General features: G+C 45.6%; 1 protein-coding gene across 1 annotated transcript; it reads right to left on the bottom strand.

Annotated features, from left to right (window-relative positions):
• Nucleotides 1–2,264: 2,264 nt before the first annotated feature.
• HDHD5 (haloacid dehalogenase like hydrolase domain containing 5) lies at nt 2,265–24,742 on the bottom strand. The gene is made up of 8 exons (XM_003410612.4): nt 24,617–24,742; nt 14,570–14,773; nt 13,392–13,504; nt 11,631–11,724; nt 8,385–8,418; nt 6,590–6,764; nt 4,526–4,714; nt 2,265–4,341 (listed from the first exon to the last, which is right to left on the bottom strand). Exons 1-8 carry the CDS (start codon nt 24,740–24,742, stop codon nt 4,008–4,010), a joined length of 1,269 nt encoding a protein of 422 aa, XP_003410660.1. The 3' UTR covers nt 2,265–4,007.
• Nucleotides 24,743–25,222: the final 480 nt, after the last annotated feature.

Genomic DNA, 25,222 nt, shown 5'->3' on the forward strand with positions numbered 1-25,222 from the left:
AACTGCCATCTTGCAACCGTGAGGACAAAGCACACACATGCTAAGGATGGTGGGGTGAGCTCCTGAGCCCTTGATGACGTCTCTGAACTGCCTCCCCAGTCCTAATATGCCCACCTCTGAACTTTTGTTGCTTACAAAAATAACCTATTTTGTCAAGCCACTGTTGTCAGATTTCTGTTATAAGCAGTGAATGCAATCCTGTTGACACAGTACTAACAATAGCTCATTTATCTCTCATATAACTCTACGAAGTCGATACTGGGAACATCAATTTTACAGATCAGATGAGAAAACCAAGGTTTAGAGAAGTGAAAGAAGTTGCCTAAGGCTATATAGCTAGTGAGCTAATCAGAGCCGAGATTCATTCCAGGTCTGTTTGCCTCCCAGGCCTATAGTCTTTTCACTTTTGCCATACTACCTAATGGGGAAAAAAAACAAAAAGCCGAGTTTGTGTCTAAGGACCCTCTAGGAGGACTTGTGGGATCCCCAGGGGCCATTTATTCACACTGACTGAACTGTGCCCGTGCCAGGCATGTCAGTGTGGGGTCGGGTATAAGGGTCAATCACTATGGACAGAGTCCATGTAGCTTATCGTGCAGCAGAAAACACAGAATAAACAAATACAGATCACGGCCAATAAGGACTACGGAAAAAAATAAAGCAAAATGAGGGGGATTGCCAGTTGCCGTGGAGCTGACTCCGACTCACAGCGGCCCCGCGCGTGTCAGAGCAGAAGTGTGCTCCCCAGGGTTCTCTGCGGCTGTTTGCCTGCAATCAGATCGCCGGAGCTTTCTTCTGAGGTGCTTCCGAGTGAACTCAAACGTCCAACTTTTCTGTTAGGAGCTGAGCACGTTAACCACTTGCACCACCCACAGACTCTGTAAGGGGAAGAGGAGTGCTACTTTTCACAGGAAGTTAAGTCTCTCTGTGGTGACATGTCTCCTGGGCCTTTAAGAGGCTATGAAGTGAATATGCACACCCATGTTTATTGCAGCTCTGTTTACAATAGCAAAAAGCTGGAAGCAACCAAGGTGTCCATCAACGGATGAATGGGTAAATAAATTGTGGTATATTCACACGATGGAATACTACGCATCAATAAAGAACAGTGACAAATCTGTGAAACATTTCATAACATGGAGGAATCTGGAAGGCATTATGCTGAGCGAAATTAGTCAGAGGCAAAAGGACAAATATTGTATAAGACCACTATTATAAGATCTTGAGAAACAGAAAAAACGGAGAAGAACACATACTTTTGTGGTTACGAGGCGGGGAGGAAGGGAGGGAGGGAGAGGGTTATTTACTGATTAGTTAGTAGATAAGAACTACTTTAGGTGAAGGGAAGGACAACACTCAATACAGGGAAGGTCAGCTCAGCTGTACTGGACCAAAAGCAAAGAAGTTTCCGGGATAAACTGAATGCTTCAAAGGTCAGCGGAGCAAGGGCGGGGGTTTGGGGACTATGGCTTAAGGGGACTTCTAAGTCAACTGGCAAAATAATTCTATTACGAAAACATTCTGCATCCCACTTTGAAATGTGGCGTCTGGGGTCTTAAATGCTAACAAGTGGCCATCTAAGATGCATCAATTGGTCTCAACCCACCTGGATCAAAGGGGAATAAAGAACACCAAGGTCACACGATAACTATGAGCCCAAGACACAGAAAGGGCCACATGAACCAGAGACTTACATCATCCTGAGACCAGAAGAACTAGTTGGTGCCCGGCCACAACTGATGACTGCCCTGACATGGAGCACAACAGAGAACCCCTGAGGGAGCAGGAGATCAGTGGGATGCAGACCCCAAATTCTCATAAAAAGACCAGACTTAATGGTCTGAGACTAGAGAAATCCCGGCGGTCATGGTCCCTAAAACTTCCGTTGGCCCAGGACAGGAACCATTCCCGAAGACAACTCATCAGACATGGAATGGACTGGACACTGGGTTGGAGAGAGATGCTGATGAAGAGTGAGCTACTTGTATCAGTTGGACACTTGAGACTGTGTTGGCATCTCCTGTCTGGAGGGGAGATAGGAGGGTACAGAGGGTTAGAAACTGGCAAAATTGTCACGAAAGGAGAGACTGGACGGGCTGACTCATTAGGGGGAGAGTAAGTGGGAGTATGGAGTAAGGTGCATATAAGCTTGTATGTGACAGACTGACTTGATTTGTAAACGTTCACTTAAAGCTCAATAAAAATTATTAAAAAAAAAAAAAAAAAGGAAGCTATGAAATGAGCCCATGTGGACATTAGGAGTGAGGAACTGGAAGCGCAGAGGCCCCAGCAGGAGTGTGTACGGTGCGTCAAGGAACAGCAAGGTGGCCAGCGCGGCTGGTGTGAACTGATCCACGGAGAAAGCAGCAGGTGAGGTCTGTGGATGCAGAGGCCTTTGAGTTGAGGTTAGGAATTTTGGCTTTTACTCTGAGATGGGAAGTCACAGGAGGGTTATGATGAGAGAATAAACATGATCTGACTTATAGAGGCCCATGAGTGAAGAAGAAATGGGGAGGACAGAGGGAAGGGACAGTGGTCAGACTCTGGATATACTCTGAAGGCAAAGCTCACGGGATTTGCTGAAGGACTGGATGTGGGATATGAGAGGGAGAGAGAAGACAAGGGATGACTCCAAGTACTTGGCCTAGGCAATGAGGAGGAAGGAGTGACTACTGCCTAAATTGGGAAAGGCTGCAGGACAAACTGGATTGTGCTCGGGGTACTGGAAGAGTAGGACTGGGGTGTTTGCTTTTGGACGTTGTAAGTTCTGATAGAGTGAGTGGAGATAACAAGAGGCCCAAGGACTGGGCCTCTCCTCCTGCATGATCACCACCTCATGAGGCAGAGCCATCTCCAAGAGGACACAGTTCATCACTCCCTCCTTTACTCAGCTTCCAGGACACCAGCCCTCGAGGCTCCTCCTGTTTCACTGGCCGCTCTTTCACAAGCTCCTTTGCTCCCTCACCTCTAAACTACTTTGCACCCAAAAAAGAGATGTCGAGAAGTCAGTCAGATATAACAAAGTAAAGAGGGGAGGCAGTTTGTGTCAAATGCAACTGAATGAGTAAGATGAGGGTAAGAACTGACGAAGGGACTTGGCAATACTGAGGTCATGGATGACACAGACAAAAGAAAAATGGAATTGGATTACATCTGGAGAAAGGGTTACAGGAACATACACATACTTTCTAGAGTCACCACACAAAAGCCCTTCCTTTAAAACAAGATAAAAAATGAGATTCCCCTTCTTCTCCACACCAGTTGCTAAGTATGCCAAAGCCTGGCTGTAAGTCATTTCTAGACAGACTCAGCTTCACAGCCCAGACTGGGTGTGGGTTTGGGGGTGGGAAGAAGAGGAGCAGAGATAAGAAGAGACGTCAGTCAGCACCTCGTGGGAGTGAAATGCCACAAGTCTCTCTGCCTCAAGGTCACCCGCAATGCTCACCCACTCTCCTTCCCCCGCAGGACTAGCAGTACCATCCAGAGCATCATAAGAGACAGAATAATGAATATTTATTATGATTATTTTAAGTTTAAAAAATAAGCCCCAAAGTCTCTGGGCAATAAACTAAAATACAGTAAAAAGCAGTATCTGAGTGTTAGCTACATGCCTTGCTGGCATGCAGTGGTTCCCTCAGTGTGGGCACAAGCCCGCTACAAAATTCCACATTATTCCACACTACCTCCTCTTTTTTCAGAAGTCCTTATACTGAAATGGGAAGGAAACTGAGGCACAGAGGTGAAGGGACTGGCCTGAGGTCAGACTGCCAGGAGAGGCAGAGCGGGAACTGGGTCCAGGAAATCCTGGTAATTCTACCCAAAATGCCATTCAGGGTACATTTCCATGGCTACTGCTTAGCAGGTAAAATGCCATTGTCTTCTTCCAAGTGACCAGTAATGTGACCCTCCTGAGGCAGCAGGGGGGTGGGGAAAGGGAGCCAGGCTGACTTAAGAACCAGATTCAACACCGCCTCCAGGCTCCCCTTGCCTCCACTGCCCAGCCCTCACTACAAAGCCCAGCCCTCCTTGCGGAAAACCAGCTGCACAGCCTCATCCACGTCGTTCACAATGTGGGATGGCTCCATAAGCCCTGGACTGAAGCTGAAGTCCCGGTGCCCGTGGAATGGAGGTTCCTCCCTGCCCTGGGCAGGCTCCACTGTCTCCGGGTCCTTGGGGTGGTACACGCCAGTGCACACGAGGATGGAGGCGCAGCTCTGAGTTGCGGATGGCCGCTGCTTCTTCAGACCACAGGCTCCTAGCTCCCCTGTCCCTTCGTGCTTTGCCATCTGCAAGTACTGGTGGAACAGGTTGGCACCGTAGACATCAGACATAGGGTTATCACTGGCAGGGCAGCCATACCGGCAAAGGAGAAAAGATAACCCAAGTTCAGTATTGCAAGGCAGACAGCAGAGAATGACTTTGGGGGTTGGGTGTGACTTGGATATTGGAAAACTAGGGTGAGAGCAGATAGGGGGAAAGGAAGGGGAAGCTGTGAAAGGGATGGAGAAGACAGAGTAGAGCTTACCCTACAGCATACAGTTTCTGGATGGGGGCGGCCCAACCCCGCCTCTCCGCCTGCTGCCCGATCAGGTCCTCTGCATACTGGTAAGTGAGGATGCTGGGTTTGCCTGTCAGGCCCTCATATCTCAGTTCTTGGCCTGTGACTTTCTGGTAAATGGTCTCCAGGCACAGGAGAAAGGTGCCGTGGCCAAACCTGCCAGAGAAGACAGCTCAGCAGCTCAGCCTTCCCTCTCCCTGGGCTCTTCTAGGCCACACACCTTTCTATGAGAACTATCTGTGCATACTGACCTTTTACTCCTGGGCCCTGGTGGTAATGGATCAAAGTTAAAATGATTTTAATAAGCAGAGCTAACATTTATTGAACATTTGCTAGTACCAGGCACTGTTCTAGCACTAGAGACAGCATATCACAGTTAACTCTCAGAAAAGCCCTATGAGACAGATACTATGACCCTCGTTTTACAACAGAGGCATAGAGATTAAGTAACTCGCCCAAGGTGGTAAAGTTAGGATTCCAACTCAGGCAGTCTAGCTCCCGAAACTTGATGCTTATATTCTGCTTTAGATTTGTGGCCAACTATGGTTGCCATTCTCCCTCTTTCTTAGTGCCAATTTTCAGCTGAGCACATTGCCACTAGGCATAAAAGGACACGTTCCCTTGCCTCCCTTGCAGCTACATGTGCTCATCTGACTAAACTACAAATAGCCAACGAAAGCAGAAGTGTTGGGCTGACTCCTAGGAAGTATCCTTCTCCGCCTTCCCCTACTCCCTGCTTTCTGGAATGCTGATATGATGGCTGGATTTTGGCAGCTATTTTGGGTTATGCAGTAAAGGTGTTAAGGACTGCACGAGAAGGAAGACAAATGGTGCCTGTGTCCCTGACATGGTGGAACCTCACGGAAGCACTGAACTGCCTACCCCAGAGTTCTTTTACATGAGAAAGAGATAAAATTCTATCTTATTTAAGACACTTTCGTTTTGCGTTTTCTTCCCCTGTAGCTAAACCAAATCCTGACACTGTGCCATATTAAGGTTGTATTTCAGTGTCACTTATATCGAGAATTCTATTTCCAACTTTTACATTACTGAGTGAAAAATTAATCTCAAATCTGGTTTGTAAACTGAAATCTGCCCCTTACTATTCAGTTCGCAGCCTACATAGCCACCCCCGCCTTCACCTAGTGTCAACATACCCTAACTTTAAAAACACTTCAGCAAAAATACCTAACCTTGAGCTGCAGAGATACACCTTAAAAGTGACAAGAAAGACACCATAATCCCCAATCTCTTTGGGGTTGCTGAGTCACGTGGTTTGAGGCGGTACTGGGCCCTGAGCGCCCTCTGTTGATCGGTTGTGCACACAGCTCGCTGGGAGTCAGTGGCAGGGTGACAAGGACTCTAGACTTTGGCCTTGGAGATAAGAACAGTCAAACAGGACACAGCAACTGTCAGCTGGCTGTCTAGTAATGACCTTGAGGGCTAGAACAAACAGCTGTATACCTGTGCTCAGCCCCAGCAAAGGGCGGGACAGAAGATGTCCACACAACTGGACTGGGAGTGGAGGCCTTCTCAATACCTCCACGCCTCTGAGAAAGTCACTTGTCTATTCTGGGTCTCAGTTCTCTGGTCTACACCATCATCAGAATAATCCTTGCTTTCCCCATCCCTACGTCTTCAAGATAAAAGGAAACGAAGAAGTGAAAGAACCAATGCTCCAGGTGGGGGCAAAGGGAGGACAGCAGCTGGATAACCTGTATCACTACCCCTCAGAAAGTAGCCACCTTCTGGCCTCCACTAGCTAAGATTCTGGAAGGCAAGGCTTGTGTTTTAAAAGTCACTTCAATACATCCTCAGCCTTTAGCCCAGTGCTCAGTAATCTGTGATTTTAGTTTAATAATATGTGAAGGGATCCCTGAAAGTCCTCCCAGAAGGCCAAGTTACCGTTGGCAGCTAGCAGGCCTCCCTAGGCAAGGGTCCGACCACCCAGAGTAACAGAATGGTGGGCAGTAACTGAAGGCCAGGCTGCCCCGCAGGCAGTGGGTCAAGCCAGGGACTCTGGGATCTCACCTGGGCATCTTGGCTTCAGCCATCCAAAGGAGGTCCATGTTGCTGGCCAGGACAGGGAGATGGGGGTAGGGGGCTGTGGCCAGACCAGTCCCAGGGTTCCCATTGCTGAGGAGGACGTCCATGATCAGCTGCAGGCTTGTCTCCCAGCGGACAGGCTCACCAAGGAGGAGCACTCCTTTAAAGGGCAAAGGCATAGGGGTGAGGGTTACAGGGCCCTGGCCTGCTCTCTGTGGTGGGCTGGACGAAGGCCCTAGGGAGACCAGCCAGTGCTACCCAACCACAAGCTCTTCACCCCATGGTGCACTCACCCTGGCAAGGGCTCGGCTCCCTGACCAGTCCTGAATAAGTGAAAGAGCCACTCACTCACCCGTTCACCCAAGATGAACAAAGCCCAAAAAGGTGCTTCCTAAGGGTTCTCATTTTAACTTGTGTCCACTGGTACTGCACAGAAAAGGTTTAAAAAAATAAGCCACCACAACAAGTCTTAGACTCCTTCCTCCTGTTGACGGCTGCTATCCCCCATCTCACCCCTGCGCACACTCAGCTAAAGGTTCACCTCCTTTAGTCACGTCTGAGCCCAGGGGCCAGTACAACCTGACGGTTATGAGAGGGGGCTGTAGAGTGATAGGAATCTGAGTTCAAACCCTGGCTCGGCCAATTTCCCTGTATGATCATGGGCAAGTATTTACCTTCTCTAAGCTTCAGTTTCCTTCATCATATAATAATAACACCTACTTATGGTGTTGGCATATACTATGGACTACCAAATCTGTCTTGGAAGAAGTACAGCCAGAGGGCTCTTCAGAAGTGAGGATGATGGAACTTCATCTCACATACTTTGGACATGTTATCAGGAGGGACCAGTCCCTGGAGAAGGACACCACGCATCAGTGAAAAACAGGAAAACCCTCAACGAGATGGACTGACACAGTGGCTGCAACAATGGGCTCAAACACAGCAATGATTGTGAGGATGGTGCAAGACTGGGCACTGTTTCTGTTGTACACAGGGTCACTATGAGAAGGAACTGATTGGACGGCACCTAACTACAACGACTTATAGAGTTATAAGGACAAAAATGAAAATAAATAAAGCATTTAACCCAGTGCCAGACACATAGCAAGCACTCAACAAATGGGAGCTGCCATTATCAGCTACAAGCCCAGTGAAACGGACTAGATCAGCGGTTTTCAATGGGCAGTATTGCCCCCTAGGGAGATAAGTTAAAAATTGGAAGATATACGCTAACTGTCACAATGACTGACACTGTCGGTGAGGATTGTGGGAGAGGGCTAGAAATACTACTCAGGAGAGTCCTGTACAGTGAAAAGCTGTTCCACGTCCTAAGAAGATTTACATGTCCCACTTAATATGTATGTAGCTATAATATTCATGGTGATTCTATGTTTGGGTGCAAACACTTTACTAAGCTTTAATAAGTGTGTACAGAGAAGTTATATTATCTACGGGTTTCATCTCAGAACAGTAAAGGGGACGTTAAAATATTTTTGTTATACAAGGGGAGAACTGGATTTAATTGGGCAGAGAAACACTAGAGAAGATTACTTCTAGGCACCTTTCCATTCTAAGATTCTCTAAGCCTAGGTTCTTCTGGACTGATAAGTGAGCAACATGGGGAAGGAAACATTAACAGCTAGTATCTGAGGGAGGGAGGCAGATCCAAGACAGAACCTAGGTGTCCTGCCACCGAGTCCCACTTTTGCCACTCCACAGGCTGCAGGCCTGACAGAAGAGAGAGAAAACAGACACCACACCCACACAAGACCACATTTACCTTCAATGGCTGGGAAGTCGTTCCTCAGAAGGGGCTGCCAAGAGACAAAGAAGAGGCCCATCAACGCAATAGTCACCTTCCACTTCCAGGGAACTACACACCAGTTTCCCAGGGTGGGTGGGAGGAAAGACTCATTCCACACAGATCAAAAGCCATCCTCCATGGTCTAGTGCAAACGAAGGAAAAGCTGGACAGGACCGAGGAATAAGATTCGCAAAGAAGGTGAAAAGAGAATGATGAAGCTGGTTACAGAACAGGCTGAGGAATACCACACAGGAAAGTCAGCCAGGAGAAAGTGCTGGTCAGCCGTCCTCTTCCAGCAAGAATAGGATGCAAGACATGGGCCAAGTGAGAATCTAGAATCAGGTAGGTAAAGATGAAAGTGAGCCTATGGAGAAAAAGAAGGCCATCAGGGCATGGTGGATCATTTCCCTTGATGTCAGTTTAGAAGGCAGGAACCTCTTGGAATTCATTCCTTCCCCAGGTTATTATAGTCTTGGCTCTGCCACTAAGCAGCCATGTGACCTGAAGTAAGTCACTCCCCCGTGTGATGCACGGTCTTCATTTCAGGGAACTGGGGTTCTCTGACATCTGTTCCAACTCTGGTATTCTGGTTCTCCACATAATTTGCAGGGTTCCAAGGCAAAGATTTCAAAGGGGACTAAGTGCTGGATTCAATCAGAAAGCTCTGGAGGAAGAGGAACTTAAACTAAATAAATACAATTAAGCTTGTCTGTCTGCAATAGTATTTCACCACATTTTAAGGGTGATCTGACTTAAAATATAGGCTATGTGATATATATAAAGTTCACATGAGGGAGAGGAGGGTTAGGGGGCACCTCAAAGAAATCCTTTATAAGGTACAAAAGTAAGGATCAGTGAGCGGTCCTGTGGCTGCTATCAGAAGAGACAGGAAATCAAGCCAGTGGTTTCAAATATGAGCCAAACTCAAAAAGCACAAAGGTGGTTACTCAGAATTGCCAGTTTTGTTTTGTTTTTTAACAAACAAGCTGTTTCTCACAAGCACAACTGTTTGTAGCATGCTTCAGGATAAAGTACCAACAGCAATTACTTTAACAAAGGTTAATGGTCTCCCAAACAGCACTGGGGAAGCTGGCTAGTAAAATATAAAACTCCTAATGAGAAGAGGTGGAGCCCTGGTGGGGCAATGGTTAAAGGCTTGGCTGCTAACTGAAGGTCGGCTGTTCAAACCCACTATTGGCTCCAGAAGAAAAGACTTGGTGATCTGCTCCCATAAAGATTACAGCCTATAACAGATACACAAGGAAATGCTCACAATCATTAGCTATTACAGAAATGCAAATCGAAAACTACAATCAGGTACCATCTCACCCCAACAAGGCTGGCATTAATCCAAAAAACACAAAATAATAAATGTTGCAGACATTGTGGAGAGGCTGGAACACTTATACACCGCTGGTAGGAATGTAAAATGGTACAATCAATTTGGAAATCAATTTGGCGATTCTTTAAAAAGCTAGAACTAGAACTACCATATGATCCAGCAATCCCACTACGAATATATCCCAGAGAAATAAGAGCCCTCACACGAACAGGTATATGCACACCCACGTTCACTGCAGCACTGTTTACAGGAGCAAAAAGATGGAAGCAACCAAGATGCCCATCAACAGATGAATGGATAAATAAATTATGGTATATTCACACAATGGAATAGTACACAACGATTAAGAACAACGATGAATCACTCAAACATTTCATAACATGGAGGAATCTGGAAGGCATTATGCTGAGGGAAATTAGTCACTTGCAAAAGGACAAATATTGTATAAGACCACTATTATAAGAACTCAAGATTAAGTTTAAACACAGAAGAAAATATTCTTTGATGGTTACTATGGTGGGGAGAGAGGGAGGGAGAGGGGAATTCACTAATTAGATAGTAGATAAGAACTATTTTAGATGAAGGGAAAGACAACACACAATATAGGAGAGGTCAGCACAATTGGACTAAGCCAAAAGTAAAGAAGTTTCCTGAATACAACCAAACGCTCTGAAGGCCCGAGTAGCAGGGATGGAGGTCTGGGGACCATGGTTTCTGGGGACAGCTAGGTCAATCGGCATAACAAAATGTATTAAGAAAACATTCTACATCCCACTCTGGTGAATCCGTCTGGGGTCTCCAACACTAGCAAGTGGCCATCTAAGATGCATCAACTGGTCTCCACTCACCTGGAGCAAAGGAAAATGAAGAACACCAAAGGCATAAGGTAAAGATGACCACAGGAGACAGAAAGGGCCACATAAACCAGAGACTACTTTAGTCCGAGACCAGAAGCACTAGATGGTGCCCGGCTACCACCAATGACTGCTCTGAAAGGGAACACAACAGAGAATCCCTGATGGAGCAGGAGAACAGGGGGATGCACATCTCAAATTCTCCTAGAAAGACCAGACTTAATGGTCTGAATGAGACTACAGCGACCCTGGAGGTCACGGTCCCCGGACCCTCTGTTAGCCCGAGACTGGAACCATTCCCAAAGCCAACTCTTCAGATAGGGATTGGTCTGGACTATAAGACAGAAAATGATACTGATGAAGAGTGAGCTTCTTGGCTCAAGTAGACACATGAGACTATGTGTGCGACTCCTGTCTGGAGGCGAGACAAGAAGGCAGAGGGCGACAGGAGCTGGATGAATGGACATAGGGAATACAGAGTGGAGAGGAGGAGTTTGCTGTCTTATTAGGGGGATAGCAGCTAGGAGAACATAACAAGGTGTATATAAGTTTTTGTATGGTAGACTGACTTGATTTGTAAACTTCCACTGAAAGCATAATCAATCAAAAAGTGTTAAAAAAAAAAAAAAAAAAGATTATAGCCTAGGAAACCCTGTGGCATGGTTCCACTCTGTCACACAGGGTTGCTGAGTCGAAAATCAACTTGACAACACACAACAACAACACACAATGGGAAGAGATGCTGGGGCTCAAGAAGGGGTTATTAGCTAACTACAACTGTGCAGAAAGGAATGGGCTTAGGAGGCTGTTGCTGCTCTTGGTCATTCTTACACACCCTGGGATCAAAGTCCTAGGCCAGATGCATCTCTCCAGGAAGGCGTCCCTGCAGAAGCACAGACAAAACACAGCTCTAAGTGGGAGAGGCTGCAAGGTAAGCCAACGCAGGGAACACAAGGGCAGAAGTGAACACAGAGGCCCTGGAGCGATGCAAACTGGTGGCATGACCCAACCTGTGCCCCGTATTACCGTGGTCTTCGGCCGCCGCTCGAGATCAACCATGTCAAGCACGGGGAAAGCCATTCGCAGCTCGTCCACAGTAACCACATTCCAGAAGCCGAGTCTACAGCAAGATCAGGTAAGCAAAGCTGGACAGTTCTGGGAGCAGACGCTTTTCTGAAGGCGTCAAATCACAAGTGAGGGGAACTAGACCCAGTTCTGACCAAACCAGACTACCCAACCCCAGGCAGGAGGGAACCAATCAGGGCCCCAACAGAGTCCAGTGAGGATGACACAAATCCTAACGGTGGGAAGGGCAGGTGTGACTGCACAGGCAGTGTGGAGATGAGCGACTCCAGGGCACTCCATCAGCAGCCACCCAACACTTGCTGGTGCCAGGTCTTATGCTAGGCACTACTGGGGACACAAAGACCACCAGAGCCTCTCACACTCAAGGTGCTTAAACCTGCCCAGAGACCATTGCAAGGCTGCTCTGTAAGTAGCTGCTGCTGAGCGCTGGAGGAATTCAAAGAGCAGACTCCTCAGGGGGCTGAGTAGTTGCCCAACGAGTCAAAGGGAGGGCTGACCTGAGCTGAATCTTGTAAGGATGTACTAGATTCAGCAAGGAAGTGGGGCCCCAGGGAGGGACATGCCAGCTCCGGACTTATCTCCTCTAAGACCTGCCTCTATTTTCCCATCCTCAGTTCCAATTTATAATCTTAACAGAGCATGGCTTCAGATCACTCTGAAAACGAATCTCCCCAAAGTGATGCTTCCATCAGATGCTTCCACTGACTCCCCAGCTCTCAAAGAAATGTCACACTCTTTGGGTTTACTTCCAAGGCTCCCCACCCCTTGGTACCGCCATTCCTGTTCTCTTATTCCCCATCCTACCCCATTCCAACCTCCTGCTCCAGGTTTCTGGGCTCCTCACCATCCCTTCTCTTTCCAGCCTCCTTAGCTAAAAAAAAAAAAAAAATTAGCTACATGAATGCTATTTCCCCTGCCTGTAAAACCTCAACCATCTCCGGTGGCACAGTTGTACCTTTCTATGAAGCTACAGCCAATTCCTACCCTGGGACAGTCCTCAGAACACCTGTGACACTTAAACTCACACCACTCTTTTTAGCCTTCAATCATATGCCATCTTCAGTATTCCTCTATCGTTCTGAGGTGTGTTATTCTTGCCTCCTCGAGTGTGACTGAGCCCTTATCTTAGCGTATCCCCCTTCAGCAGCATGCAGCACAGCGCCAGCACGCAGGAAGTGCTCGGCACGGGTTTGCTGAACGAACGAATGAATAAACTGCTTGAAAACAGGGACCAAGTCAGTCCTGTGCTTCCTGAGCATACGCAGTCAAAGAGATGAGTTCACTGTAGATACTTAGTTAATGTTGGCTGATAAGCTGACTGAGCACCCCACGGAAGGGGGCTAGAACAATGGTTCCAGAGCCTAGTTCCACCAGAATCATTTGGACAGGTGTTTTTTGTTGTTGGTTTGTTTTTAAATACAGATTACAGACCTTTGACCCATACCTAGTGAAACAAGACTCTCCAGGGGTAAGGCCCAGGAATCTGTATTTGCAAACTTCCCAGAAGATTCTGACGCAGGGGTATGTGGACTGGCTTCTGGAAACCACACATCACAGGTCTGACAGAACCTGGGAGCTGTCCTCCCTCCCAGGAACCCACCACATATCCCCAGAGTCCCTGGCCCTCTGTGCCCAACTCCCTCCTATGGCCCCAGTACCACCCCTTCCTCTTCACCAGAGTGAGAATCACCAAAAGGATACGCTCGGGCATTTTCCACCAGAGGTCCCTGCCCAGACACTAGCATCCGCTTCCCGTGGAACTGTGAGAAGAGCTTCAGGGGGCTGTGAGAGAGAATAACTTGGTCGGGATCCACCTGTGGGGATAGTCAAAGACAGAGAGGGGCAGAGGAAGACACAATTGTTGAGGGACAATAATGCAGACACAGGTAGCAGGTTCTCTTACCTACAAAGGGGGAAAAAAAAAGGCTGCTCAGAAAGAGAGGGAAAAAGCCCTTTCTGCCACCAAACAGGTAAAGAAGAACTTCTCTAATTGGGTTCTTGCCACATAAAACAGGAAATGCCTTCAGATGTGGGTTCTGACCAATCCTGTTTGCTCAGCTCCCTCGTGTCCCTAGCTTTCTTAATACGCCACCTGAGAACAGTGGGTTGTATGTTCTTGGTCACTGTCACAGAAATCTGCCTTTGAGTTTGATTTTTTGTTTACAGTTCTACTTAAACACTTAGCTTTTTAACACTTAAACTAACTCCAACAATGTAGCCTTTACTTAGGATGTTTTTGGAACGCTCTCTGGAAAGCACAGAGTTTTCTTCCTTTACACGCTGTGTTAGTCCCCATACAGTATCACCCAGTCAATCAGCCACCCTATTAACCTCTTGGTTCTAAAGGACTCCTTCCAAAAACTACATCTGCTCTTAAAAAACAAGAATATGTCAATGCTGGAATGGGGTGTGGAGTTGCGAGTGGGTGAAGAGGGACTGCTTTTAGAGGACAGCACTTGGACGTGTACACATCTTATGCATGAAAAACAAGGTGTGCTACTTCAAATCTCACCTGGTATGTATGTGAAGATTTAGACAATCGTGACTGCTGCTTTCAGGAGCTGACAACGCAAAAGAGTCACCCCTGATGCCCAGAAGAAATGGATACTGTAGCACAGAACTGCCATATACACGGGCAGGAATTTTGCACTCTCCTACGTATATGAAAAAATGACCTACAGATATGCTCATGAGGCTGGGCTTGAATTTCAAGTTACGTTTCCAGCAGGGTTGAAAGATTTGTACTGACCAACCGGCCATGGCCTAGGGCTCATCAATACTGTACCCCGACAAAAGGAAGGGGACTTAGTCAGAGGGCAAGTAGGGGTTCCTTTGGGAGTCAAGTCCTTGGGCTCCCATGCCTGTGGCTACCTCCTTACCTTGAACCCAAAGAGTGATGACAGCTCCTGGGCTTTGCCATGTTGTAAGATGTTCCCAGCATTGGTGACAAAGACCACGGGCACCCGCACCTGCCCCTGGGAGTTCACCAGCCTGCGGAACGCCTCCAGAGCGGCGGGGATCACCCTGTGGCCCCGCACTAGCACACCATCGATGTCCAAGAGGAACCCAAAAGTGGGTGGGCTCTGCACGAGGGCAAGAGAAGAGAATTACCACTGCATGCACCACGGTACAAGAGGGGAGGAAAGAGAAAGAAACAACCCTTACAACAGAGGCTCACATTATGCTCAGGTCACCCAGGGCCTTCAAAAACTACATCAGAAAGCAGGAAACAAACAAAAAAATGAGACATGGTATTTCTGATACGGCAAATCCATCTGTAACAAGGAATTTTTCCTTTTTCCTTTCGTAAGCATAAAACTTTTCTGTTAAAATTTTATATAATTGGTGTAATGCATATTTTAAACTGGAAAATAGAGAAATTAAAAGAAAACATAATCCCAGCACTTTAACAAAACCAATTAATATTTTCCTTTTTTTCTAGTCATGTTGTTTACATAGCTACAACTATATATATGCAACTCTGCATCTTGTTCTTTTTGCTTAACACATCATAAGCACTTTTGTGTTACAATAGTCTTTATGTTGTTAAACTGTTGTGGAGTGCTGAGTCCATTCCGACTCAAAGTGATCCCATGTGACACAGCAGAACCGCCCCATAGGATTTTCTAGGCTGTAACCTCTATAGAAGCAGATCGTCAGGTCTTTCTCCCACAGAGCCACTGCGTGGGTTCAAACCACCAACCTTTTGATTAGCAGCCAAGTGCTTAGCCATTGTACCCCCAGGCTCCTTACAGTCTTTATAAAAAAAAAATTAAAATTTCAGACTTTAAACTTTTTGTTTTAGTACAACACACAATTTAAAAAAAGAAAACTCAACCACCACAGAGGATATAGTTTTTTTTTTTTTTTTTAAGTTTATTGCCTTTCTTCCACCTATTCCTATCGTATTCTCTGTCTTGTATATTTTTCCAGAAACTTCTTATGGCTATACAATATGTAATTTTTTATCTTTTAAGTATACACGCAAAATGAAATCATGTCGTACATTTTTCTCCCATCTTATCTTTTTTAGTTGCCATCTCTTGGTCATCTCTCCATATCAATACATAATAGCTCCACCTCCTCAATGTCACTTCGGGCTACATAATATTCTGAGCGAATAATCCATTAATATTATGTTTTCCCTATTTTGGACATTTAGGTTTTCCACACTTTTACTACTACAAATAATGCCATAAGGAACATCTTCCTGCAGACTGATTCTTCCATATTGTGAATTTTTCCTTAGGCTAAACTCTTAAAAGTAGAAGTAACAAGTCAAAGAGCATAAACACTTTGATGACACAACACCTATTGACAAATTGCTTTCAAAAACATATCAACTCACATGGCCACTGGCAAAGTACTACTTTCCCTTCACCCTTGCCAATACTGGATTTTCACATATACCAAATATTTTAAACATTTAAAAAATGGTATCTCATCTCAATCTGCATTTCCTGGATTCATAAAGTTGAACACTTTTTTTTTTTTAATTTATACTATTTCCTATTTTGTAAACTGCTTGTTAACCTAAAGAGCGCCTTCCAATTGTCAAAAAAAAAAAAAAAGTCTACCACATAAACCAGAGACTACATCAGCCTAAGACCAGAAGAACTAGATGGTACCCGGCTACAACCGATGACTGCCCTACGGGGAACACAATAAAGAACCCCTGAGGCAACAGGAGAGCAGTGGGATGCAGACCCCAAATTCCTGTAAAAAGACCAGACTTAATGGCCTGAGACTAGAACGACCCCAGAAGTCATGATCCCCAGACCTTCTATTAGCCCAAGACAGGAACCATTCCTAAAGCTAACTCTTCAGACAGGGATTGGACTGGACTATGGGATAGACAATGATACTGGTGAAGAATGAGCTTCTTGGATCAAATAGACACATGAGACTATGCTGGCATCTCCTATCTGAAAGCGAGATGAGAGGGTAGAGTGGGTCAGAAGCTGGCCAAATGGACACGAAAAGAGAGAAGGGAAGAAGTGTGCTGTCTCATTAGAGGGGAGCAATAAGGAGTACATAGCAAGGTATTTATAAATTTTTGTATGAAAGTCTGACTTGATTTGTAAACTTTCACTTAAAGCACAATAAAAATTAAATATATATATGTACTAAAAAAAACAAAACAAAACAAAAAACTAACCTAACCTGTTTCTTTTTTCTTTGTGGGTACCAGCTAAGTGAAGTCATTCAGCTAACATTTATCGCATACACCAATGCTATGCACAGGAATCTGTAAGGAGCATCCCAAAACACAGCTCCAGCCTCTCGTTTCTTAGCTGGAATGGCTGAACCAGCAACAGGGCAGCTGCCAGTCTAGGAAACAAATAAACCCACTAAAATGCAGCATTTTAGCAAGTGCAAATTAATTCTAAGTACTTAAGTTCTGAACAAATAAGCAGAATTAAACAGAGGTCCTTTCTTAGAAGAAAACTGTAAGCTAGGTATTGAATGAGTTACGTATGTGCCTTCATTTAACAATCTCTACTATAAGCCCAATCAGTAGCAGAGTAGATAAGCAGGACAGACACGGCCCTCCCTTCACAGTCAACGGGGATGACAATTAAACAAGCAAGCCCGGAACAGTATACACTGAGTGCTACAGGAAGAGATGAGGCAAGGTGTTGTTAGGTGCCATCGAGCCATAGCAACCCTTTGTACAAAAGAATGAAACACCGCCCAGTCCTGCACCATCTTCACAATCATTGCTGTGTTTGAGCCCATTGTTGTAGCCACTGTGTCAATCCATCTCATTGAGGGTCTTCCTCTTTTTTGCTGACACTCTACTTTACCAGGCATGATGTCCTTCTCCAGGGACTGGTTCCTCTTGATAACATGTCCAAAGTACATGAAACGAAGTCTCACCATCCTCGTTTCTAAGGAGTATTCTGGCTGTACTCCTTCCAAGACAGATTGTTAGTTTTTCTGGCAATCCACAGTATATTCAATATTCTTTGCCAATACCATAATTCGAAGGCATAAATTCTTTTTCAGTCTTCCTTATTCATTGTCCAGCTTTCACATGAATATGAGGTAAAAGCATATGCTGCCTCCATGAGCGTTGACTGTAGGTCCTTAATGACTTCAATGCTTTTTCCATTTATCATGGTGTTGCTTATTGGTCCAGATGTGAGGATTTTTTTTTTATGTTGAGGTATAATCCATACTGAAGGCTGTGCATCTTTGATCTTCATCAATAAGTGCTTCAAGTCTTTACTTTCAGCAAGCAAGGTTGTGCCATCTGCATATCACAGGTTGTTAATGAGTCTTCCTCCAATCCTGATGCTGTGTTCTTCTTCATATAGTCTAGCTTCTCAATTTGCTCAGCATACAGATTGAATAAGTATGGTAAAAAAAATACATCCCTGACGCACACCTTCCCTGATTTTAAACCACACGGTAACCCCTTGTTCTGTTCAAATGACTGCCTCTTGGTCTGTGCACAGGGCACAATTAAGTGCTCTGGAATTCCCATTCCTCAAAATTTTATCCATAATTTGTTAGGATCCACACATTTGAATGCCTTTGCATAGTCAATAAAACACAGGCTATAAAGGAGCCCTGGCGGCGCAGTGGTTAAATGTTCAGCTGCTAAATGAAAGGTCGGCGGTTTGAACCCACCAGCCACTCCGAGGGAGAAAGATGTGGCAGTCTGCTTCCATAAAGATTACCGCCTTGGAAACCCTATGGGGCAGTTCTACTCTGTCCTATTGGGCCACTGAGTCAGAATTGCTTGGTGGCAACACGTTTAGGGGGCTATAAGAGCCTGCGGCAGGAATACCTAATCCATAGTGGGCATTACATGTCTCAAGGTCAATTTAAGGAGTTTGAAACAATAAAGCAGCATCATTAGACATGCACTGTAGAACAATTTTGGATGCAAAGAAATGGACTAAAGGGAATCAAGTAAGGTGGGGCCAGCTCGGTGCAATTATAGTCCAAGACAGAAAGGATGGTGGCTTTAACTAGGTTAGTAACAGCAGGAATAGAGAGAAAAGACAGATCATATTTAGGAGGTAGAACAGCTAGGACTTGGTAACCATTCAGAAGCAGGGCTGAGGAGGAGGAGGAGCTACAGAAGGAATCTAGGGGGATGGATGGTGGTATCATTCACTGAGCTAAGGGCACTGGAGGGACAGCAGGTAGGCAGCCACAGAGGGCAGCAAATGAGTTCCACTTAAGACCTGTGGGACAAGCAAGAGGTGTCAGCACAGGAAGTAAGGTTCTGGAGGTGGAAATTTAGAAGGTCTCTGCTCTCAGAGAGCAGTTGCAAACCTGGGGGAGGGAGGAGAGCGTGTGAAGCACACACAGAGTAAGAACACACACAGAGTGAGAGCAAAAGTGGGGCTCACAGAAGGCGAGGAAGGACATGCCATTTAAGGATGGGCCATCTAAGGGCCACCAGCAAAAGACCAAGGAGCAGCTGCCAGTTTAAGGAGGAAAACCAAGAAGGTGCGGGTTCAAATGAGTCGAAATTTTATGTCCACGCAAAAACCTGCACATGATTGCTTAAAGCAGCCTTATTCATAACTGTTAAAAAAAAAAAAAAAACTTGGAAGCAACCAAACTGTCCTTCAATAGGTGAATGGATAAACTGTTGTACATCCACACAATGGATTATTATTCAGTAATAAAAAGAAATGTGCTATCAAGCCATAAAAAGACAAGGAGGAAACTTCTTAAATACATACTGCTAAGTGAAAGAAGACGGTCTGAAAAAGCTACATGCTGTATGATTCCAACTCTATGGACATTCTGGAAAAGGCAAAACTAAAGAGGCAATAAAAAGATGATTTGTATTTTTATCAATCTGAATTTCCCGGATTCGTAATGTTGAACAAGTGAATTTCCTGGATTCGTAATGTTGAACAAGTGAAGCACGTTTTTAGGACAGTTTTAAAATACAGTGCATACTGTTCTGTATGATACCGTAATGGTGGATAAATGATATTATGCACTTGTCAAAACCCACAGTACCGTACAACACAGTGTACCTTAATGTGAACCATGAACTTCAGTTAGTTAATAATAATGCATCAATAACAATTTTAACGAGTATACATTCAACTGGAATGGAATGCGAGATGGTAGTAACAGGAGAAACAGCGTGCAGTCAGAAGTCTATTAGAAAGAAACAAACAGAGCGAGAAAGAGAGACAGAGAAGGAAAGGAAAGGAAAAGAAAGAAAAGAAGGTATGGGGCTATGGGGTCAGGAAGCTGAGGGCTAAGTTTCTGGGTCAAGTAAAATAGGAACTGGGTGAGTGTAGAGTAATGCCCATCTCCCTTCCACGGAACAAGGAAAACCACTAGGGACACAGCCTTCTGGCTCCTTTATGCTGGCGTGTGCCCAGAGCCTCCCAAACTGAGACAATGACAACTACAGTGCAGGCTGGGGGCAGGAAGGGACACTGAAAAAACAGGAGGAAGCAATTCAAACCAACAAAATATTGCTTTAACCACCAGAAAACAGAGCTGCCAGAGAGAAACTCATCAAGCCTCACATGCCAAGAAGGAAATGCCTAGAGAAACGATGCCTCTAACTCTTCGCTCCAAAGGCTGATCCTGTTGCACCCTAGGCCAGCAGTTTTTGTTTTTTTTTTTCCTGGGGCTTGTGGGAGAGGTGGTTGAAGATAAACATTTGTAAAACACCTACCAAGTGCTGGGCACTGAGCTAGACACGTGACCAAGTATTTTGATTTAATCTGCACCAGCACTGTTGGGGTAGCTGTCATTATCTCCAATTGACAGCACTTAGTGAAACGTGCCTGGCATATACATGGTGCCCTACATATATTCACTGAATAATCTGATGGCACAAATAAGAAACCAGATTCAGAGAGAATAACCAGTCAAATGTCACCCCGTTCACAAGTGCTGGATTCAGGATTCAACCTCACACCCGTCAAAGAACAAAGCAGAGCTCCTTCAGCTGGCCCACAGCCTCCATGCGGGAAAAGGGAAGATGGAAGTGTGCAGCCCAGAGCAACTGAGAAATCCAGGAGATACCAGGTCCTCCTTGTCCAGAATGTTGCTTCTCACACCTCCTGCCAGCCTCCAGGCCGTTAGTTCCATTATTCTCTGTGCTCAATGCACCCATGCGCCCGATGGCCCTGAAGGACCACTGAAGCTCCTTCTTCTCTTCCTCAGTAAATTCCACTAGAATGCATGTCCTAACCTCAGACCCACGGATAGATTTCAGGGTGCCCGCAAAACCCCTTAAAAGCCCATGTGCATTTTTTCTGGGAATGGGAGCCTAGCATTCATCAGGTTTTATCATCTTATTCTTCTCAAAAAGAATCACTGCTACAAGGGTCTGAAGGGATGAGGAAGGTGTGGGGTTTGCCTTATACCTGCATACCTGGCACAGGTCCTCGACAAAGGTTGAATGGATGGTGAATGACCCAAAGAATGAATGGTTTAGTGTGAAATAAGGCAAACCTATTTCTTCAGGCACTTCTCAACCACTCTATCCCTTCCCAAGTAAAGAGCTGATGACTCTTAGAAGGTAAGTCCCTGGAGGTAAGGACTGTCATTTTAGCACATAGTTTGCCTTTTTTGTACAGTTATAGATACAGAGCATACCCTTCGGAACATTTACACTTAAAATTCATTTGCCCATAATTTTGAGACAATCAGAGACATTTTAATATGGCCTAGATTCTAGGTGATATTAAGGAATTGCTATTAATGGTGCTAAGTATGATAATGGCATTGTGGTTATACTGAAAATGTCCTTTTTTTGAGGTTCACAATAAAGAATTTAGGGGTGAAATGACAAACATTAGGGACTTGTTTTAAAATCTTACAGCTACAAAAAAGGAGACAAAAGGAATAAGCTGAGTAAGTATGGCAAAATACTAATAATTGCTGAATCTGAGAGATGAGTTATGAGATTCATATTGTTCTGTTACTGGATTTTTGAAAACTTACATAGTTAAAAAAAAAAAAAATCCACCAGGCAGTGGCTAGGAAATTTACACAGCTTCAATGGTCTTAGTGGTCATATCCTAAACATTCCCGAGATTTGCTGTCTTGGAAATAAGAATCCACAGCTCCTGCTACTTAGGAAAGAAAGGTCAGGACAATTTAGCAATATTCTTAAAGTTTCCTCATCTATAGTGGGTAATCTCACAGCCCAAACCCTCAGTGAATACAGATGATCAGGTGCCCAGCAATGTAAAAAGTGAAGTGCTTAGAAATGAGGATAGATCTTGTTTTCTTTTTTTCTTTCATTTTATCCTCTTCTGTATCTGTATTCTGATTTTCCTTCTGTATTTGATTTTTCACTAGTCCTGGGTATTAGGGTCTGCTCCTCTAAGTATTTTTTTGTGGCCGTGATAAAATGTGTGGAGTTTTAAGATTAGTGTAACATGAAGGGACCACTAAGATGTTCCTTTGTGTTTCCGTTTCTTTCTTGAAGTTGGTTTTGTAGCAAGAATACCAACCATTACATGTACCGTACACTATTATTACAACTACTACCAAATTTGGGAGGACTTACTATGTGACAGTCACTATGTAAAGTACTCCACCTATATTGTCTTATCTGTTCTCACAAAAATACTGTCTGGTAATATCCCCATTACACAGATGGGGAAACTGAAACTTAGAAAGCTAAGTAACTTGGCTTAAGTCACACAGCCAGTAAACAGTGTAGGCAGGATTCAATTCCTAAGCTGTTAATGTTAAAACGCTACACTATGCTGCATTCCTAACTGTTCGACTTAGTTCTACTCTATCAGAAAAGTCACTCAGAGATATCTCAGAACCTGCAAAGTTGCCAGAACAACACAATAATAGATGATAATAATTCTTTATATCATTTTTGTTTACCAAGTCCTTTTAGCAACATATTCTCATTCCATACTTCCAGGTTGGCCGCTTTTGGCTCTGTGACACTGACCAAGTCACTTAACTTCTCTGAACCTCAGCTGCTCCATATGTAAAATGACGACAGTGATAACAGAGCTGGTAAGAGCTCAGCCTCTGGCACCAAAATTTGGCTAGGTTCCAGATTCTGCCACTCACCAGCTGTGTGCCCTTGGGAAAGCTGCTTAATCTCTCTATGCCTCAGTTCCTATATCTATAAAAATGGAATAATAACAGTACTTCCCTCACAGAGTTATTATGAAGATTACATGAATTAATACACCCTCTCCTCACTTATCGACATGGTTAGGTTCTAAAGCCAGGTCATTATTTGAAATCAGTGCTATGGGAAAATGTAGCATGACTACATCATTACATAACAGCCAAACCACTGAGAATCATGGCCCAGCCAAGTTGACACACAATCTTAACCATCAGTGACAGCGTTACTCTCGCCTCGCACCCACTGTTCATTACTGCCAGACATATGTTGCTCATTACTGCCAGACATACATCATTAACATGCAAAACAGTCAGACAGTAGACTTATTACTATCGTCATAAATGCAAAATGTTGGACACTGAGGTAGTTAAGTAAGGAGAAGGTGTAATTGTGAAAGAATAGTGCCTGGCACAAAGTAAGTGGTATGTAGTTTTTATTTTATAATAAATAATTTGAAATACATTGGCCAGTTACTGTGAAAGCACTACATAAATATATCACATACAGAAATTGTGCAAAGTGATCCTCTTTAAAGAAAAGTCAAAATGACTCCAGGGAAAGGGAGGGCCTCCGATTGGACTCACCAGGCTTAGTGTCCTGCCAGTTATCTTTCTGACCTGTCTGATCTTAGAAAAAGATCTTAAAACTTGACACCAAAAAAGACCAGACTTAATAGTTTGACTGAGGCTAGAAGGACCCCAGAAGTCATGGTCCCCAGACCTTCTGTTAGCCCAAGACAGGAACCATTCCCAAATCCAACTCTTCAGACAGGGATTGGACTGCACTGTAAGAGAAAATGATACTGGTGATGAGTGAGCCTCTTGGATCAACTAGACACATGAGATTATGTGGCAGCTCTTGTCTGGAGAGGAGATGTGAAGGCCAAGGGGGACAGAAGCTGGCTGAATGGACACGGAAATACAGGGTGGAGAGAAGGAGTGTGCTGTCTCATTAAGGGGAGAGCAAATAAGCATCTATAAAAAAAAAAACCCATAGCAAGGTGTATATAAATTTTTCTATGAGAAACTGGCTTGATTTGTAAGCTTTCACTTAAAGCACAATAAAAATTAAAAAAAAAAAAAATCTTGACTCCAAGCTTCAGATTCCTTACTAGCACCAGGTCACACCTTCCTCCAAAGTTGTTGAGAGAATTCGATTTCCCTTAAGTACCTGGTACAAATTAGGGACCCTGTGCCAGCTCTCCTCTCTGTCCCCACACGCCCCTCAGATCTTCCCCTACACTCTCTGACACAACAGCTGCTCATTACAAGCAAGCCCACAGGCTAATGGGGCCAAAGTGAAAAGCTCGTGCGAAATCCTCATTCACCTCTGAGCTGTCCCGGGCAGGGTCCATCTCGAGTCCCCAACTCTTTTTAAAATGCAGTTGCAAATCATAACTAGCAAAGTCGTCAACGTGAAAACCAAAGAGGAAGAACTGCTCAGAAATCAATATTCGACGACAAAAAGAGGAACCAGGAAACCGCCAAGGAACTTTGGGGTTGGAAGCATCATGACGCCAAGAAACCATCTCGGTGCGCGCTTTTTGGTTTGCTTTGGTAATTCTCTAGCTGGAGTGACCTTTCTTCTAGAAGGAAAGCGCTGCAAATCCCCTGTAAGTCAAGAAGACACAGGGCGCGGCGGGCACTCTGGGGCTCCAGGAGAGAACGAAGTTTACTTGAGGTCAGTGGCCTGGAGAAGACCATTTTCTAGGAGGCCGGGGGGATGCCCGCGCAGCCGGCCGGACTCCCCTCCCTCACCGCAGCTCCGGGCCCACCCCCAGTACTGAGGACCAGCTCTGCCTGGCCCGGGACGTTCTCACCTGAGCAGAGCCTACGGCGTAGCCCCTCCCCGGGCAGGGGCCCCGGAGCCCCGCGGCCGTGCGCGCCACCCGCCGCCAGGGCCCCCGCGCCGCCCGGACCGCCACGATCCAGCCGAGCGAAGCCATCCGGCTGCCCGTTGAACGCACGTGCGGACTGCGCCGGCCCGGGACCCGCGCGGCCGCCTCCGCACGCAGCCAATCGGCGGCCCGGGAGCGAGGGACAGGGCGGCGCCCGAAGCATCTCGGGAGTTGTAGTCTTTCTCCCTGCGTTCCAGGTGCGAACTCCGAGGGCGCGGTAGCTGACCCGGGGAGGGCGCTGAGCAGCGGAGCCAGGGAGGGAGCAGAACCGAGGAGGGTGCGGAGGGTGTTTGCCCCGAGGATCGAGGGGGCGCGGTTGGAGCGAAAAGGCACAAGGTCCAACTGCTTTCGTAGACGTAGACTTGGAATCAGTCAGTCGGAGTGTACTAACTGCACTGGGCACTTAAACTGTGCTGTCTCTGCGTACCTATGGACTTCCTGGAATGTACGTTTCAGGCTGAAGTCCCAGCTGCTTCAACCCTCGGTGACTTTCACGGTGGGGGTGGGGGCGGGGGCCTGTTTGGCGAG

The sequence above is a fragment of the Loxodonta africana genome, chromosome 4 (genome assembly GCF_030014295.1).
Source record: "Loxodonta africana isolate mLoxAfr1 chromosome 4, mLoxAfr1.hap2, whole genome shotgun sequence".
Taxonomy (NCBI): domain Eukaryota; kingdom Metazoa; phylum Chordata; class Mammalia; order Proboscidea; family Elephantidae; genus Loxodonta; species Loxodonta africana.

Coding starts and splice junctions, on each gene's coding strand:
- HDHD5 (XM_003410612.4), bottom strand. CDS start 24,742: ATGGCTTCGCTCGGCTGGATCGTGGCGGTCCGGGCGGCGCGGGGGCCC. Junction 14,774..24,616: donor ACGCCGTAGGCTCTGCTCAG/GTGAGAACGTCC, acceptor GCCCTCGTGCAG/AGCCCACCCACTTTTGGGTT. Junction 4,342..4,525: donor CAGAAACTGTATGCTGTAGG/GTAAGCTCTACT, acceptor CTGCCCTGCCAG/TGATAACCCTATGTCTGATG.